Source organism: Phyllobates terribilis, unplaced genomic scaffold (genome assembly GCF_046119375.1).
Source record: "Phyllobates terribilis strain yellow unplaced genomic scaffold, ASM4611937v1 Scaffold_3__8_contigs__length_932513732, whole genome shotgun sequence".
NCBI lineage: Eukaryota > Metazoa > Chordata > Amphibia > Anura > Dendrobatidae > Phyllobates > Phyllobates terribilis.
In genome coordinates this window covers 323,274,794-323,291,409 of record NW_027362763.1, presented here as the reverse complement: position 1 = coordinate 323,291,409, position 16,616 = coordinate 323,274,794, and the positions used below count along the sequence as shown (strand labels likewise).

Here is a 16,616-nt window from a genome sequence, read left to right as displayed (position 1 = left end):
ATTATAAGGTAGGTGGGGGTGTGTGACATCCTGCATGGGGCATTATAAGGGAGGGGGTGTGTGTGACATCCTGCATGGGGCATTATAAGGGAGGGGGGGTGTGACATCCTGCATGGGGCATTATAAGGGAGGGGGGGTGACATCCTGCATGGGGCATTATAAGGAAGGGGGGGATGTGACATCCTGCATGGGGCATTATAAGGGAGGGGGGCGTGTGACATCCTGCATGGGGCATTATAAGGGGGGGGGGTGTGACATCCTGCATGGGGCATTATAAAGGGGGTGACATCCTGCATGGGGCATTATAAGGGAGGGGGGGTGTGACATCCTGCATGGGGCATTGTAAGGGAGGGGGGTGTGACATCCTGCATGGGGCATTATAACGGAGGGAGAGTGTGTGACATCCTGCATGGGGCATTATAAGGGAGGGGGGGTGACATCCTGCATGGGGCATTATAAGGGGGGGGGTGACATCCTGCATGGGGCATTATAAGGGAGGAGGGGTGTAACATCCTGCATTGGGCATTATAAGGGAGGGGTGTGTGAAATCCTGCATGGGGCATTATAAGGGAGGGGGTGTGTGACATCGTGCATGGTGCATTATAACGGAGGGGGGGTGTGACATCCTGCATGGGGCATTGTAAGGGAGGGGGGGTGTGACATCCTGCATGGGGCATTATAAGGGAGGGGGGTGTGACATCCTGCATCTGGCATTGTAAGGGAGGGGGGTGTGACATCCTGCATGGGGCATTATAAGGGAGGGAGAGTGTGTGACATCCTGCATGGGGCATTATAAGGGAGGGGGGTGTGACATCCTGCATGGGGCATTATAAGGGAGGGGGGGTGACATCCTGCATGGGGCATTATAAGGGAGGGGTGTGTGAAATCCTGCATGGGGCATTATAAGGGAGGGGGTGTGTGACATCCTGCATGGTGCATTATAAGGGGGGTGACATCCTGCATGGGGCATTATATGGGGGGTGACATCCTGCATGGGGCATTATAAGGGAGGGGGGTGTGACATCCTGCATGGGGCATTATAAGGGGGGTGTGACATCCTGCATGGGACATTAAAAGGGGGGGAAGTGACATCCTGCATGGGGCATTATATGGGGGCTGTGACATCCTGCATGGGGAATTGTAAGGGAGGGGTGTGTGTGTGACATCCTGCATGGGGCATTATAAGGGAGGGAGGGTGTGTGACATCCTGCATGGGGAATTATAAGAAAGGGGGGGTGACATCCTGCATGGTGCATTATAAGGGGGGTGACATCCTGCATGGGGCATTATATGGGGGGTGACATCCTGCATGGGGCATTATAAGGGAGGGGTGGGGTGACATCCTGCATGGGGCATTATAAAAAGGGGGTGACATCCTGCATGGGACATTAAAAGTGGGGGAAGTGACATCCTGCATGGGGCATTATATGGGGGGAAGTGACATCCTGCATGGGGCATTATAAGGAAGGGGGGGTGTCACATCCTGCATGGGGCATTATAAGGGGGGTGACATCCTGCATGGGGCATTATTAGGAGGTGTGACATCCAGCATGGGGCATTATTAGGGGGGGTGACATAATGCATGGGGCATTATAAGGGGGGTGACATCCTGCATGGGGCATTATAAGGGGGGGTGACATCCTGCATGGGGCATTATGTGGGGGGAACAGCCTGCATGAGGCATTATGTGGGGGGAACAGCCTGCATAGAGCATTATGTGGGGGCACAGCCTACATGGAGCGTTATATGGGGGCTAGTATTCTGTATGGAGCATTATATGGAGGCCAGTATCCTGTATGGAGCGTTATATGGGGGCCAGTATCCTTTATGGAGCGTTATTTGGGGGCCAGTATCCTGTATGGAGCGTTATATGGGGGTCTATGGAGTGTTATATGGTGGCCAGTATTCTGTATGTAGTGATTCGTCGGTTTCTGAGCTATTGTTGAATTTACAATAGATATCACTCAGGTAATGTAAGAAGTGAAATCTTTGCATTGTACTATACCTGTATTTCTCTGCGGTATCTGTGCATCATGAATCGTGATGTGTGTTAAAGATCCCACTGTGACTCTTTCGCCCAGGGCCCACAAAAACCTGGAGCCGGCCCTGTATGTATAGATTTACATTTCTATAACCTGTATGCCCACAGTAGAGGTCTAATATCTCCCAGGGGATGACAGATTCCCTTTAACAAGTTATCACCTCACCACAGGATAGGTGATAACATGCTGATCACCGAGGGCCCCACAATTAGGACCCCCGAGAATGGAGCAATAGCCAGTCATACTGAGTAGCTGTAGACCTTCATGATCCAGTTAGCTATCATGAGGAATGGAAGTCATATACCCTTCCTTCATATATTTTGCAGTACAGATGAGTAAACTTTAGGAAATTCAACTAGTGAAAATTAAATTATACATATGAGATTTTTTGCTATTTTATGTTTATTTAAAGAGATTGCATGAGATGAAGGAAAGACTGTTTTTTCCTTTCACTTTTGTCAATCAGCTGTGTCAGGTAATGCAGCTCAGCCTTGTTCAAGTGGAGGAGTTTGCCTGACAACCAAGATCTAAAACAAATGTTGTCAGCAACATATCTGACGGGGAGCTCGTTTAATATTAAAGTGGTTGATTCATCCATATAACCACTGTCTAACCAGGACATATGAACATAATTAAAAAGGCCCTTCTTTGTTAACCACAGCAGCTCCAGTGGACTTGACACATTTTTGTATTACATGTCAGCCATATAATCCTCTATTTTCCCATAATGGGGCATTAAGCTGTGCTGCAATAGAAAAAACACTGCTTTTTCAATATTAGTTGTTTAACAGGAGCTTGGGAGCGCCTCTTAAATTGAAGGTCTGATGTGTCCCTATAATCTGACATGTATTGAAATCATCTGACAACATGATTACTTACAGTGGTTCTGAGAAGAATGACATTAGCATCTGCTAAGCTGCATGAGACACAGTGACACCAGACATCCAGTTCAGGTTTCCAATGGAAAATAATTTTAAGGAGTCCCAAAGTAAAGATATAACCGATAATGCAAAAGAAATTTCGACCCCGTTCTTTCTTATAACCAAATAGTTCCTAAAAAATGAAGAAGATTTACATTTTTGAAAGTTTTCATAAAAACATAGTAAACATTCAATATTCATGCAGTAATTATCAGGATGCACATTACAGGGTTCTGTGAGTTCAGAGCCTTTTTACATTTTTGTTGAACAGATCTAGAGGATATTTATCAAAAGTAGTGCAAAGACAACAAAGGTGCCAACAGTGACCAATCAAGTTGCAGTTTTCAATTTCCAAAGGGCATATTGAAAGCTATGAATTGAAATCTGATTGGTTGCCTGAGCATCTGCTCCACTTCTACTTTAGAACAAACCAGCAACAGAATCCACACAGGTAAAGTCAAAGTGCTGAAAAACTTTGAGCAGATTTGCTCATGGTAGATATCCTTTTAATTGTCAAGTGTAAAATATGCAGTTGAATAGATTATTTGCAGATGTGAAAGTCAATTTCCTTTTTTTTCACACGTTTATCACATGTCAATTTTTTATTTCTTTATTTTTGCAAGACCACAATTCACAGTTTTTGGTGTCATTTAATTAGGAACTACAATAAATCAGATAACCATAATTTATTTAATCCTCCAACCACCTCCCCACATAAGAACATGAAAAAAATCGCCTTTTTGGTTTGTGCCAGCTGATTAAAGATATGTGGGGAGCCCTTCTGTCATCCATTGCTCTGTGATTGTGTGGGTTCCAATGGTGCTTGTCATTGCAGATGGGGGACTCTTGAAAGCTACTGGGTCTTCTATGTTGGTATGCCTATGAAGAACTTGGTCATAGTGAAGGAAGAAGAAACCTGAGAAAAAAGTGGTTATAATGTAGGCAAGACCCATACAAGATTTTGCTGTAGAATGCCGAAGATCACTTGCCGGCTCACTTAAAGACATTACTTCTGGACAAGGGATGGACCCTCATTTATTATCACATAACCCAAACTACGTAGGCCAATAAAATACACAACACATTATCTTTTGGTGTCAAAAAGGCCACAGTTTATATTTAAAATAATATGAGCATAGTAAGAGTCAGGTGAAATGCTAAGCAAGTATATTCTGAAATTCACGGACACCTTGAGATCCCTGGGCTACCTGCCATACAGCAATTGGCAGGCAGCAACCCAGGGATGGCATGCTCTGACTTGCCATAGTAACAAAGCCAGTTCACTTCAAGGGCTCCAATGACCCTATTAAAGATTATCATTCCTATGCTTAACAGCTAAGCCACACATAGATGACGTTACTATTATTTATCACATCCTTCAGGCTGGCCACCAAAACTCAGCCTATTCACCACCATTGTGTAACAGCTTCTATTAATTAAACTTAGTTCACCATAACTTGCCCCCCACTTCCACCTGACTCCCTAACTGCCATAGTAGAGGCCATTTGACACCTTAAATGGCTCAACCCCCCTCCACCAAATTAACTAATCTTAATTCCCAATGATAACTACGTTATCTGTAATACTGGATTAACGTCAATAAAAACATACAACAACCCCAGACCTGATTATTGCTAAAGCTTAAAATAAGTTGGATAAATAATGAAATAAAATAATCCTTGTCTCGCCTTAGCTGTCAGTAGAGTACTGAGTCAGTACTTATAAGACTCAATACCGCCAAAGCAGTGGGGTAATTGTAAACTGGAGTCTAGGCATAGGGATCCCAACTTGCCTATGACACGGTAAGAAAAACTCAATAATGGAAAAAAAAACTAAGTATAAGAACCCAAGACTATGAAATAAAATCCTTACCCAAACATGTTTCTGTATCGCCTACATTGGAAAATATTATGAACCATTTTCGATAATATGTAGTCAGACTCTTGATAACTAAGTCTGAAACCACCACAATCCAGTAGACACTGACTAAGCCCAGCTACAGAATTGCCATCTGGGTACTGCCAGTAGGAAAACAGTGTATTAATACAGTATATATTTCAGCTTAACAAAACTCTACACAGGTTGAAGACAGACAACCTTTCTTTTAACTATTCCACAAATGCCACAAACCACTAACTGTAAAACCAAACCAGCTACAATGCCATTTCCTGTTTAGTATAATCAGGAAAAGTGTGTAATAAAAATAGATTTAAATGACCAAAATCGGCAGCAGTGCTACAAAGCAATAGCTGCAAAACCAGTACAGCTACAATAGTGGCACCACTTGGATATAGCACACATACTTGCAGCGTTAGCCTCCAACATTAGCCTCTAAAACCTCCAACTAGTTACAGTGGTGTACAACGGCTCCCACAAAAACATCTGCCTTCACTCCCCAGGATCTGCCCCTTATTGGAGATATATCCATGTGCACAGATATATGCATCGTTAGCCTCCACCACTAGCATCTAAATCCACCAACAAGCTACAGTGGTGTACAACGACTCCCGCAAAAACATGAGCCATCAAGAACCTGTCACAGCATGCATGCTTGATTTGGAAAACTAAAAAGAAAAACAAAATAAACCTATTTTTTTTATTTGAAATAATATCTCAGAGATGCAAAAACTACTAGTTACAAACCAACCTAGCTATTGACACAACCTGGTTATCTGGGTATTACAACCTTTAAAAGCGGCAACCTACAATGTATCATCAAAATAGCCAAAATGTATTAACCAAATTTACTAGAAATTCAAGAAGTAAAGCTCCATATTAATAAACTGTAGTGAAGGCCTCATCCCAGGGGAAGCTCATACTTGAAAAGCTGTGTTAATGATTGTTAAAAAAACAATATATTCACATAAAGACACTGCTGTTCTCCCAAACTGCAAAAGCTGTCACAAAATTTCCTGTAGCAATGGTATGGCTGTTGCTGGTACCACAGCTCCAGAAATCTGCTCACAATCAGGTCTGGTTGCCAATAGAAAGCCGTATATGCTCCACAACATTTGTAGGTTCTGCAGGTGAACTGTGACAATGGACATTCAAAAAGTCAATAGTAGCCAGCTTACCCAGATCGTAGTATCTCCTTGTTCGATCATCTGCCAGGGATCTGCATGGAAATGAGGGAGGTACACCCTCCTGCAATCGCTTGGAACGAAAACAAATAAAGTCCAGCGGAGGAACCCTTATTTTGGCATTTTTCTTAAAATCTTTTTATTCTTCAACAATCCTTAAAAGAACATCATTCCTTTTCGGATACAGCTGTCTAGGAACAGACTATGCGTTTCAACCGTATAGGTCTTCTTCTAGGACCTAGAAGAAGACCTATACGGTTGAAACGCGTAGTCTGTTCCTAGACAGCTGTGTCCTCTATACTGCCATAAAGTGTCCACGGTATGTACATACTGGTCCGAAAAGGAATGTTCCTCCGCTGGACTTTATTTGTTTTGGTGTCATGTGAAAATGGACAGTGCCTGCGACGGCAGAAGATTTACCAGTTCCAGCTCTGGGCCCCATATTTACCTGGCCTCTGAGCATCATAATGCTGTACTTACCGCATGCGCCGGTAGCTCTGAAAATAAATATATAATTCACATTCTGAGTGTAATATTAAAAACATGTCAACTAAGGCCTTAAATTCACAAAAAAAAATTGGGCTACACCATAGTCATCCTGCAACATGTTTCTGCTTTAGGGGGACGCACCTGTATCCCTCAGACTCATTGAATCATGTCCCCAGGACCATGCTATAAAGGATGGAGGGCATATAATAAATTTTACTAGAATCCCTTCACACCAAGAAAAACACTACAGACATGTACCAAAATCAAAATGCTCAGTAAATTCAAGGATACTCATACAAACACTCAGCCAGGAATTTTTCCATTATATTACATAAAAATATATGACATCAATAAACTTAAGGTAACTAAGTGCAAAATGATATCATCAATAGAGCGGGGGCTGAAAGGTTCCAGGAGCCAAAAACAGGGTCAACCCATAATAACACAAGTGGGAGAATACACGGGTAGCTGATATGAGTAACCAGCACTGACTGTAGCGAGACCTGTCCTACGTTGGAGCATCTAATGATGTGCAGGGAAATATTTAATAGCTTTTTCAGCCAAACAACAATTTGCACTTATGGAGTTTAATCTCCAACTATGACCCTACTGATCACATAGACATTCACGTTGACGAGGGCTGCTGAAGTATATTGTCAGAGTCAGGATCCAGCATAGTAATAATGTTCTCAGCTAATAACTATATAATAATATGTATTCTGCACAGATCTTGTATTAGCTGAATCTGATAAATTAGAAGCTGCACGTAGAAGAGCATAAGAGTACACAATCAAAAGATATCATACAGGGCAGATGGAGCAAGTACTATAGCTGACAATTCTTAGTGCTAAACCTGAGCTTTGTCCTCCCATAATACACGATTGAGCTAATATATAAATGGTTAATACATACAGAACACTGAACAACCAAAATATTAGCTTTGTGAATATGGATATATTAACCCCTTAATGACCTTGTTTTTTCCAATTTTGCATTTTCATTTTTTGCTCCCCTTTTCCCAGAGGCATAACTTTTTTATTTTTTGGTCAATATGGCATATGAGGGCTTGTTTTTTTGCGGGATGAGTTGTACTTTTGAACGACGCCATTGGTTTTGCCATATCTTGTACTGGAAAACAGGTAAACAAATTCAAAGAGCGGTGAAATTGCAAAAAAAAGTGCAATTTCACAATTTTTTTTTACCATGTTCAATTCACTAAATGCTAAAACTGACCTGTCATTATTATTCTCAAGGGTCATTACGAGTTCGTAGATACCAAACATGTATAGGTTCTTTTTTATTTAAGTGGTGGAAAAAAAATCCATAGTTTGCAAAAAAAATAAAAATGGAGCCGCTTTTCAAGACCCGCAGCTTCTCTATTTTTCGGGATCTGGGGCCGGGTGAGGCCTTATTTTTTGTGTGATGTTTTTATTGATACCATTTTGGGGTAGAAACAATCTTTTGATTGCCTGTTATTGCATTTTATTACAATGTTGCTGTGACCAAAAAAACGTATTTCTGGCGTTTTGATTATGTTTCTCGTTATGCCATTTACTGATCCAATTAATTATTTATATTTTGATGGATTGGGTGATTCTAAATGTGGCAATACCAAATATGTGTATACAGTATTTGATTTTTTTTTATTGTTTTATCTTGAAAGGGGCGAAAGGGGGGTGATTTGAACTTTCACATTTTTTTTTTAAAAAATTATATTTTTAAAAACATTTTTTTTTACTTTTAACTTGCTTCAAGTGTCTCCATGATCAGATCGCCTGTGTGTAGCAGAAATGATCACACGCTATGAGCGCCCGCTGGGCGGCGCTCATGGCATCTTGGCAATGACAACCGCAGGGGTCTCCCATGCAGACCCCGGGCTGTCATGGCAACCCACCAGCCACCCATGGTCATGTGACACAGGCGCCGATGGGCGGGACATATGACGTCCTTCCACCGTGGCCATGTTAAATGCCACTGTCAGAGATTGACAGCAGCATTTACCTAGTTAACAGAGGCGGGTGGATCGCGATTCCACCCGCGGTTGTTAGGGGCACATAACAGCTGTACAGATCATCTGTTATGTGCCTGGTAATATGCGGGCTCAGCCTGCACCGGAGCCTGCATGGAGTGCGGGGATACCACCTAGGACACTTGAGTACGTCCTATGTGGTAAAGGGGTTAAATATGCTCATCCTATTTGTAGTCTTTTTTGAGGGACTGATCTAGCAAACTGGGGACAGTAGGCAGAATCATATATGTATACATTTATATATGAGACCAGACACTATGGGAACTCTAATATCTGCAGCAGGCTGTGAATAATAATCATAGGCTAAAGCTCCATATAATCTCATATAGATTCTTGGTCTCCACATTCAGAGACAAGTAATTAATGACCTGCACACAGCAGCATCTGTATACAGCACTGATAACATGGTGGTCTGACACCAGAAAGATTATAGATCAGCATACAGCATATAGGCTATATATAGGTGCATCTCACTAAATTAGAATATCATCAAAAAGTTAATTTATTTCAGTTCTTCAATACAAAAAGTGAAACTGATGTATTATATAGAGTCATTACACACAGAGTGATCTATTTCAAGTGTTTATTTCTGTTAATGTTGATGATTATGACTTGCAGCCAATGAAAACACAAAAGTCATTATCTCAGTAAAATGCAATAATTAACAAAAAACACCTGCAAAGGCTTCCTAAGCGTTTACAAAGGTCCCTTAGTCAGTTTCAGTAGACTTCACAATCATGAGGAAGACTGCTGACTTGGCCGATGTCCAGAAGGCAGTCATTGACACACTCCACAAGGTGCCAGAGTTCCAATTTTCATTTGGAAATCAAGGTCCCAGAGTCTGGTGGAAGAGTGGAGAGGCACACAATCCAGGCTGTTTGAGGTCTAGTGTGAAGTTTCCACAATCAGTGATGATTTGGGGAGCCATGTCATCTGCTGGTGTAGGTCCACTGTGCAGCGCAGCCGTCTACCAGGAAATTTTAGAGCACTTCATGCTTCCCTTTGCCGACAAGGTTTTTGGAGATGGAAATTTCATTCTCCAGCAGGACTTGGCACCTCTCCACACAGCCAAAAGTACCAATAACTGGTTTAAAAACAACAGTATCACTGTGCTTGATTGGCCAGCAAACTCGCCTGACCTGGTATTGTCAAGAGGAAGATTAGAGACCAGACCCAACAATGCAGACGAGCTGAAGGCTGCTATCACAGCAACCTGGGCTTCCATAACACCTCAGCAGTGCCACAGGCTGATCGCCCCAATGCCACTCCGCATTAATGCAGTAATTGATGCAAATAGTGCCCCAACCATGTATTGAGACATTTATTGAACATACATTTTAGTAGGCCAACATTTCAGATTTTAAAACCATTTTTCAAGCTGTTGTTATAAAATATTCTAGTTTACTGAGATAATGACTTTTGTGTTTTCATTGGCTGTAAGTAGTGATGAGCGAGCATCTCACTGCTCGAGATGCTCAGCGCTCGCAGAGTATTTCCGGGGTTGCTCAGTGGAAGCTCGGGTCCCCTCCCTGCATGTTTGGCGCTCTTTAGAGTGCCAATCAACATGCAGGGATTGCCTGCCACTCACTGTAATGCCGTAGCCATGTTGATTGTGGCATTACAGTGATTGGCTGGCCGCACAGCGTTATCAGGTCTATATCAGACCTGGCACCGCCATGCTCGTCACAGTCACTCCGGAATCAGGCAGAGTATGGAGAGGTGCTGCTGCATCAGGGAGAGATTTGCTTGTGTATTAGGTAGTGTAGGGAGAAAAACCGTACATTACACATATCCATCTAAACAAACAGTCCTTTTGAATACTAATTAATCCATCTGCAGAGATATCAGGCAGGCCGTGTATATAGGCAGGCAGGGTATATAGCAGACTGCAGTGCATTTAGCACAAGAGGCTCCATTCCAATTCTGCCTTCTGCTGCTGTTAGATATTTCTATACAAAGGCCCAGGTCTCAGGGGCCAGGAATACTTTTTTTGGATCTTAATCCTCATTATTTGCTTAAAAAGCAATCCAGAGAACACTGTTTTTCTGTGCCATTTGCTTGTTGGCACTGCAGAATACAGCCAGGTCCTTTCCATATTACAGCGATAGAAATCCAGCTATTTAAAACTATGTTTTCTCCGTCAAACGGATCACATATACGTTGTCAGAAAATACTGCCATTTCTGGCCTCCATTAAAAATTTCCTTTAGTGTGTCAGTGAAGCAATTCACACCAGTTTGCTGTTCAAAGTACTTACCTACAGGCCAGGTATTTAAAACTCTGTTTTCTCTATCACACTGATCACATATAAGTTCGCTCCAAACTCAGTCATTTGAAGTGAGCGTGGAAGATACTGTCCTCCATTTAAAATGGGCAAGGCACGTGGCAAGGGACGGGGAACTGAATGTGATAGTGATGGTGCATGCTGAGGCCATAGACAAGGCCATGGGCAAGCTGAAATTGTGCCACAACAAACACCCATATCTTCTCGCCTGACCTTCCTGTCCCAATTTCTAGGGGACCGCAGCACAGCACTATTGAACCCAAAGCAATGTCAAAAGGTTGTTGGTTGGATAACGGATAATGCTTCCAGTCACTTAGCCACCACCACCACCACCACTCTGTCTTCCACACGGTCAAGTCTCAGTAGCCGTGAGTATGGACCGCATATTCCTCACCCTGATCCTCCTTCCTCCCATAATGCCGAGTGCCCGGAGACAATTGATCAAACACTTGGACACTGTGAAGAGCTGTTCACTTTTCCATTTATAGATTCAGGCCTCTCACCAGGTCCACTTGAAGCGGGGCAAGAGGAGATCGCGTGTAGCGATGCCCAAATATTTGGGTAGCCACGGTCACATGAAGGCGACGGTGGGAAAGTGTCACAAGAGGTGGACAATGATGAGACACAATTGCCAGACAGTCAGGAGGAGGACCAGGGTGCGGAAGTGGAAGACGAGGTGGTGGATGATATAGTAACTGACCCAACCTGGCAAGAGGACATGCAGAGCGAGGACAGCAGCACACAGAGGGAGGGAGGCAGAGCACCCCAAAAGGCAGGAAGAAGCAGTGTGGTGGCCGCAGACAGAAGGCAGGCAACCATTTCTCGTAACACCAGCATGAAGGAAGTTGCCAGTACAACTGTTAGGTATTCCCGAGTCTGGTTGTTTTTTAAAGTGTGCAAATTGAAGTGGTTAGTGGGGCGCTAGAAACTGGAGAAGCCGCTGGAAAAGGATAAAACAAACCTCTTTATTGAAGTTCTAATGCCCACAACGCGATTCTGCAGCGGTCTGCTGCCTTCATCAGGTGGACCCCACCTTATCCAGTTTCTAGCGCCCCACTGACCACTTCAATTTGCACACTGTTCACTTTTCCCTTGGGAGTTGTGGCTGGAGGCTGCAGAGAACTGGATACAATTTCAGCTGCAGGACCTGTAGGACCTGCGATGATGTCATCACCCATGTGACCCCACCCGGAATCACATGATTGAAAGCTCCATCTGCTAATCCAGAGGAGACACTGAGGGCATCGTGGCAGCGCTATCAGCGCCAGTAGCTGTTTAACCTGGGTTGTGCGGTCTGCACAACCCACTCAGGTGAGCAGACCACTGTATCTGCACGTATATTCCACTTCCATACAGGTTCACACAAGCACTGCGCTTTTCCACCCCATCCCCTTTTTTGTCTTTCATGGTTGTTTTTTAAAGACTCTGCCGATAACCCCAAAAAGGCCATTTGCACCCCCTGCCAGGCCAGCATCAGCAGGGGTGGCAAAACTAGCAGCCTGACCACCACCAACATGATCAGGCACATGGCAGCAAAGCACCTGACTTTGTGGGCCGAACCCCAGGGTCCAGGAACAGTGTCTGCAGGTGGCACCATTGCTTCTTCTGCTGTTGTGCATGCAAGCCAATCCCCTGTCCATTGTGCATGCGAAGATGCCTCCTGCCCTGCACCTGTCGTTGCGCACTCTCAAGTAGCAGCATCAGGAAGCACGTCCATGTCCTTGACCCAGTGCAGCGTTCAGTTGTCCATACCCTAGTCCTTGGAACGCAAGTACAAATATGCAGCCAACTCCCCACAGGCCACACTACTAAATTCTCAAATTTCACGACTGCTTGTGCTCGAAATGTTGCCTTTAAGGCTTGTGGAGACAGAAGCATTCCGCAACCTGATGGCGGCGGCCGTCCCTCGGTACTCGGTCCCCAGCCACCACTATTTCTTCCGGTGTGCCGTCCCCGCGTTACACAAAAACATGTCCCAAAACATTAGCCGTGCCCTCAACAATGCAGGTACCCCAGAAAGTCCACCTAACCACGGACACGTGAACAAGTGCTTGTGGGCAGGGATGGTACATCTCGCTGATGGCACACTGGGTTAACATAGTGGAAGCCGGGACCCAGTCGGACCTTGGGACGGAACACGTTCTCCCGACGCCAAGGATTGCGGGCCCCAGGTCAATCAGGGTTGCCTCCACGGTCTAAATCTCCTGCACCTCATCCTCTTCAGCCTCCTCCTCCTCTTCAGCCTCCATCTCCGAAATGACCACTTCAGTCACAAGCTGGAAGCACTGCAGCACTGCACCAAGATGGTGAGCCATATTTAGCGTCACCATCCCGCTTCTCTGTCTTCTGAAACGCTCTCAATTCACAATCAAAGAGGATGCATTGCAGGCAGAGCATGATGAGATAGAGCAAGGAACCATACAGGGTGATTATACACAGCCAAGCCTGATCTCATCCCAACGTGGTTTGGGTGACAATAAGGAAGAGGAGGAGGTGGAGGAAGGACAGGAGCAAGTTTCATGCACTATAGACGGAACTACCTGCACAGCTGTCATACCATACTGTCTGTTCAGCGGGGATGGCAAGACGACAGAGAGGAGGAAGAAGAGGAGGAGGAGAGCATGGTCAGTGGTCAGTCATCCTCTTAGTGAGGACACGGAAGTCTTGCCTGTTAGTAGTCTGGCACGCATGGCTGAGTTTATGTTACGCTGCCTTTCCCATGACCCTCGCATTATCAAAATTTTATGTGGCAGTTATTACTGGTTGGTGACACTTCTAGACCCACACTACAAGGAGAACTTTATATCTCTTATTCCTGAGGTGGACAGGTCTACAAAAATGGGGCTGTACCAGAAGGCCCTTGTTGCGGAACTATTAAAAATATTCCCATCTGAAAACACTGGCGGCAGAGTGCACACTTTGTTGGACAACAAAGGAGTACAGACGAGAGGGATACATCATCAATCCAGCAGAGGCAGGGGAACACTGTCAAAGTTCGGAGAGTTTTCTCAGACCCTCCCATCGCACAGGCCCTGAGGCGTGGGGTACTCTCACAAAGAGTGCAACGTTTTGGAAGATGCTGAGGGAGTACCTTGCCAACTGTACGAACGTCCTCTGTGATTCCTCTGTGACTTATAATTATTGGGTATCTAAGCTGGATACGTGGAATGAACTGGCTCTCTATGCCTTGGAGGTCCTGGCCTGCCCTGTCGCCAGCTTTTTATCAGAGCGGGTTTTTAGTGCCGCTGGTGGAATTATAACTGATAAGCGCATCCACCTGTTAACTGAAAATGCTGATAGGCTGACTCTTATAAAATGAACAAGGGCTGGATTGGGCCAGACTTCTCAACACCACCGAATGATAGCAGCGTAACATAAACTCAAATCCAGTGTCTTTTCTTGGGAGGTGTATTCCCATGCACCTTTTCACTCCCAGACATGGGTATATGCTTCCTGATTTTGGCTATTTGTTCTTGTCCTTCTCCTGCTCCTCATCCTCCACCACCATATCACCAGGGTGACCGTGGTCCATGATGCAACACCCACATAATTTTTTTAAAGGGTGTTTATGATGCCCGTAAAAAAAATTTTTTATACAGTATGTTCATGTATACCCCCCAGGGGTAAATGTTTGTCAGCCCATACACTTAGTGCATGGGCATTACAAGTATAGGAGGCCAGTTCCTTTCTAATGGGAACATTTTTTTATGAGGCCCTCCTCCATGTCTCTTCCAAGGGGCATTGACGTGCCTCCAAATTTTTGGCAGCACTTGCATTCACTGCATAGGCCAACACTGTGGGAGACTCTCTCTTTTCCAATGGGAATTTGTTGTTACTGTTGCCCTGCTCTATGTCTCTTTAAATTGTTAGTGGGGTTTTTCCTAAATTTGCTCGGCCGATGGACTCACTGCATACCCTATAACTGTATAGCAGACCCTCTCCTTTCTAATGGGAACATGTCGTACTTGTTACTGTGGCCCTGCTCTATGTGTCTTTAAATTCTTAGTGGGGTTTTTCCTAAATTTGGTCAGCCGTTAGACTCTCTGCATACCCTATAACTGTATAGCAGACTCTCTCCTTTCTAATGGGAATTTTTCATTACTGTGGCCCTTCTCTATGTGTCTTTAAATTCTTAGTGGGATTTTTCCTAAATTTAGTCAGCCGTTGGACTCACTGCATACCCTATAACTGTATAGCAGACCCTTTCCTTTCTAATGGGAACATGTCATACTTGTTATTGTGGCCCTGCTCTATGTGTCTTTAAATTCTTAGTGGGATTTTTCCTAAATTTGGTCAGCCTTTGGACTCACTGCATACCCTATAACTGTATAGCAGACCCTCTCCTTTCTAATGGGAACATGTCGTACTCGTTACTGTGGCCCTGCTCTATGTTTCTTTCAAGTCCCTCCATCATCAATGAAACAGGATGAAACACGCCACATTGCCAGGTAAGGTTGTAAAATATTAAAATGACATTTCCTGGTGAATGCATTTGCCTTAAAAAATAACGTAAAAAAAAAAAGTAGTATTTTTCTTTAGTATAAAAACAGAGTCGCCAATGTAACCTCAATGTAATCACATTGTTCAGCTCTTGCACCTCCTCCTCCATCTCCGAAATGACCATATCAGTCACAAACTGCGTCCGGTCAGGCCCTTTCCTGCTGGTCAGTAATTGTCAGCATTTAGGTTCCGTTCTAGGGATTCTAAGTGTGGTTTCTGCGTTTCTGCTCATGTGCAGCTAAGCCACGCCCCTTGCGGACATGTGCCACTAAGCAATGCCCCTTGTTGTCATGTTCCGCTAAGCCACGCCCCTTGTGGTCATCTTGTGGTCATGTGCTGCTAAGCTACGCCCCCTGCTGTCTGGTACAGCGTGGTTGGTTGTCCTGGGGGGCTGGGGCTGTCTGTAGTGTATTCAAGGGCTCCGTGGGTGGTGCCTAGTCTTTCTCTTTCTAACCTGGGGTGGCAGTAAATGCAGTGTGTGAGAGTCGTTGTCAAGGGTTCATGCTGAAAGCTCCCTAGTCATCCTAGCCTTCAATTAGGGCTAGGGGAATGCTGTGAGCAGCACACTCTACCGTGTCGGTTCACCAGTTGGTGTCCACGCCACGGAGACGTCCTTGCTACCGATCCAGTATTCCAGGGTTCCAGGATCCGCCATTGTATGTGTGGTCACACTGCCGCTTTAACACCCATGTGTTGGGTGCTGCAGAGATCCTCCCCCTCTTTAGGAACTTAGGTTCCAGGCCTTTCCTGGCCTGCAGCTATCTGCAGCTCAATACGCCGTCATCTAGTGCTCAGGCGTTTCATGCTGCCAAATCCTTCCTGCTCTGCACAGCGGTGGCTTGCAGTGCAGAAGTTTATTAGTTTTGCTTCTGGAGTGTTGTTAACTCCCAGCATTGTACCTTGTTTAGTTACTACTAGTGTGTGCACTTAACACACTAGTTCATTTCTTTCTCTGTGCTTACCTGAACATTCCTCTGGACTAAGCTGCTGCAGCTCCTCTGCAGTCCGGTGGACCCCGACGAGTCCTTTGAGTTTTATTTTATTTTATTAAAGGACACGCCAGCGTAACAGCTGTGCTGAAGATAACATGCTTAATGCTTAGGTGACAAACCACCCAGCGCTGCAGAGTTGTTGAAAGCTGTAACACAGCAGCTTGATCTGTGGCTCTCACTGCTGAACATACAGCCAGGCATGGTCGTGTGTAACAATGGGTGGAACCTGGTGATGGAGAAATGAAAGCCGGAGTAGATACGGTTTTCCTCTATGCCAGTCC

The 16,616-nt window shown here is 44.6% G+C and overlaps 1 protein-coding gene across 1 annotated transcript in view; it reads right to left on the bottom strand.

Annotated features, from left to right (window-relative positions):
• Nucleotides 1–16,616, bottom strand: part of LOC141259323 (probable cation-transporting ATPase 13A5) — a 417,702-nt gene that overhangs the window by 325,601 nt on the left and 75,485 nt on the right. Inside the window, exon 2 of the mRNA XM_073675081.1 lies at nt 2,922–3,095. Coding sequence (XP_073531182.1) covers nt 2,922–3,095 — 174 coding nt within the window. The remainder of the gene's footprint in view (nt 1–2,921; nt 3,096–16,616) is intronic.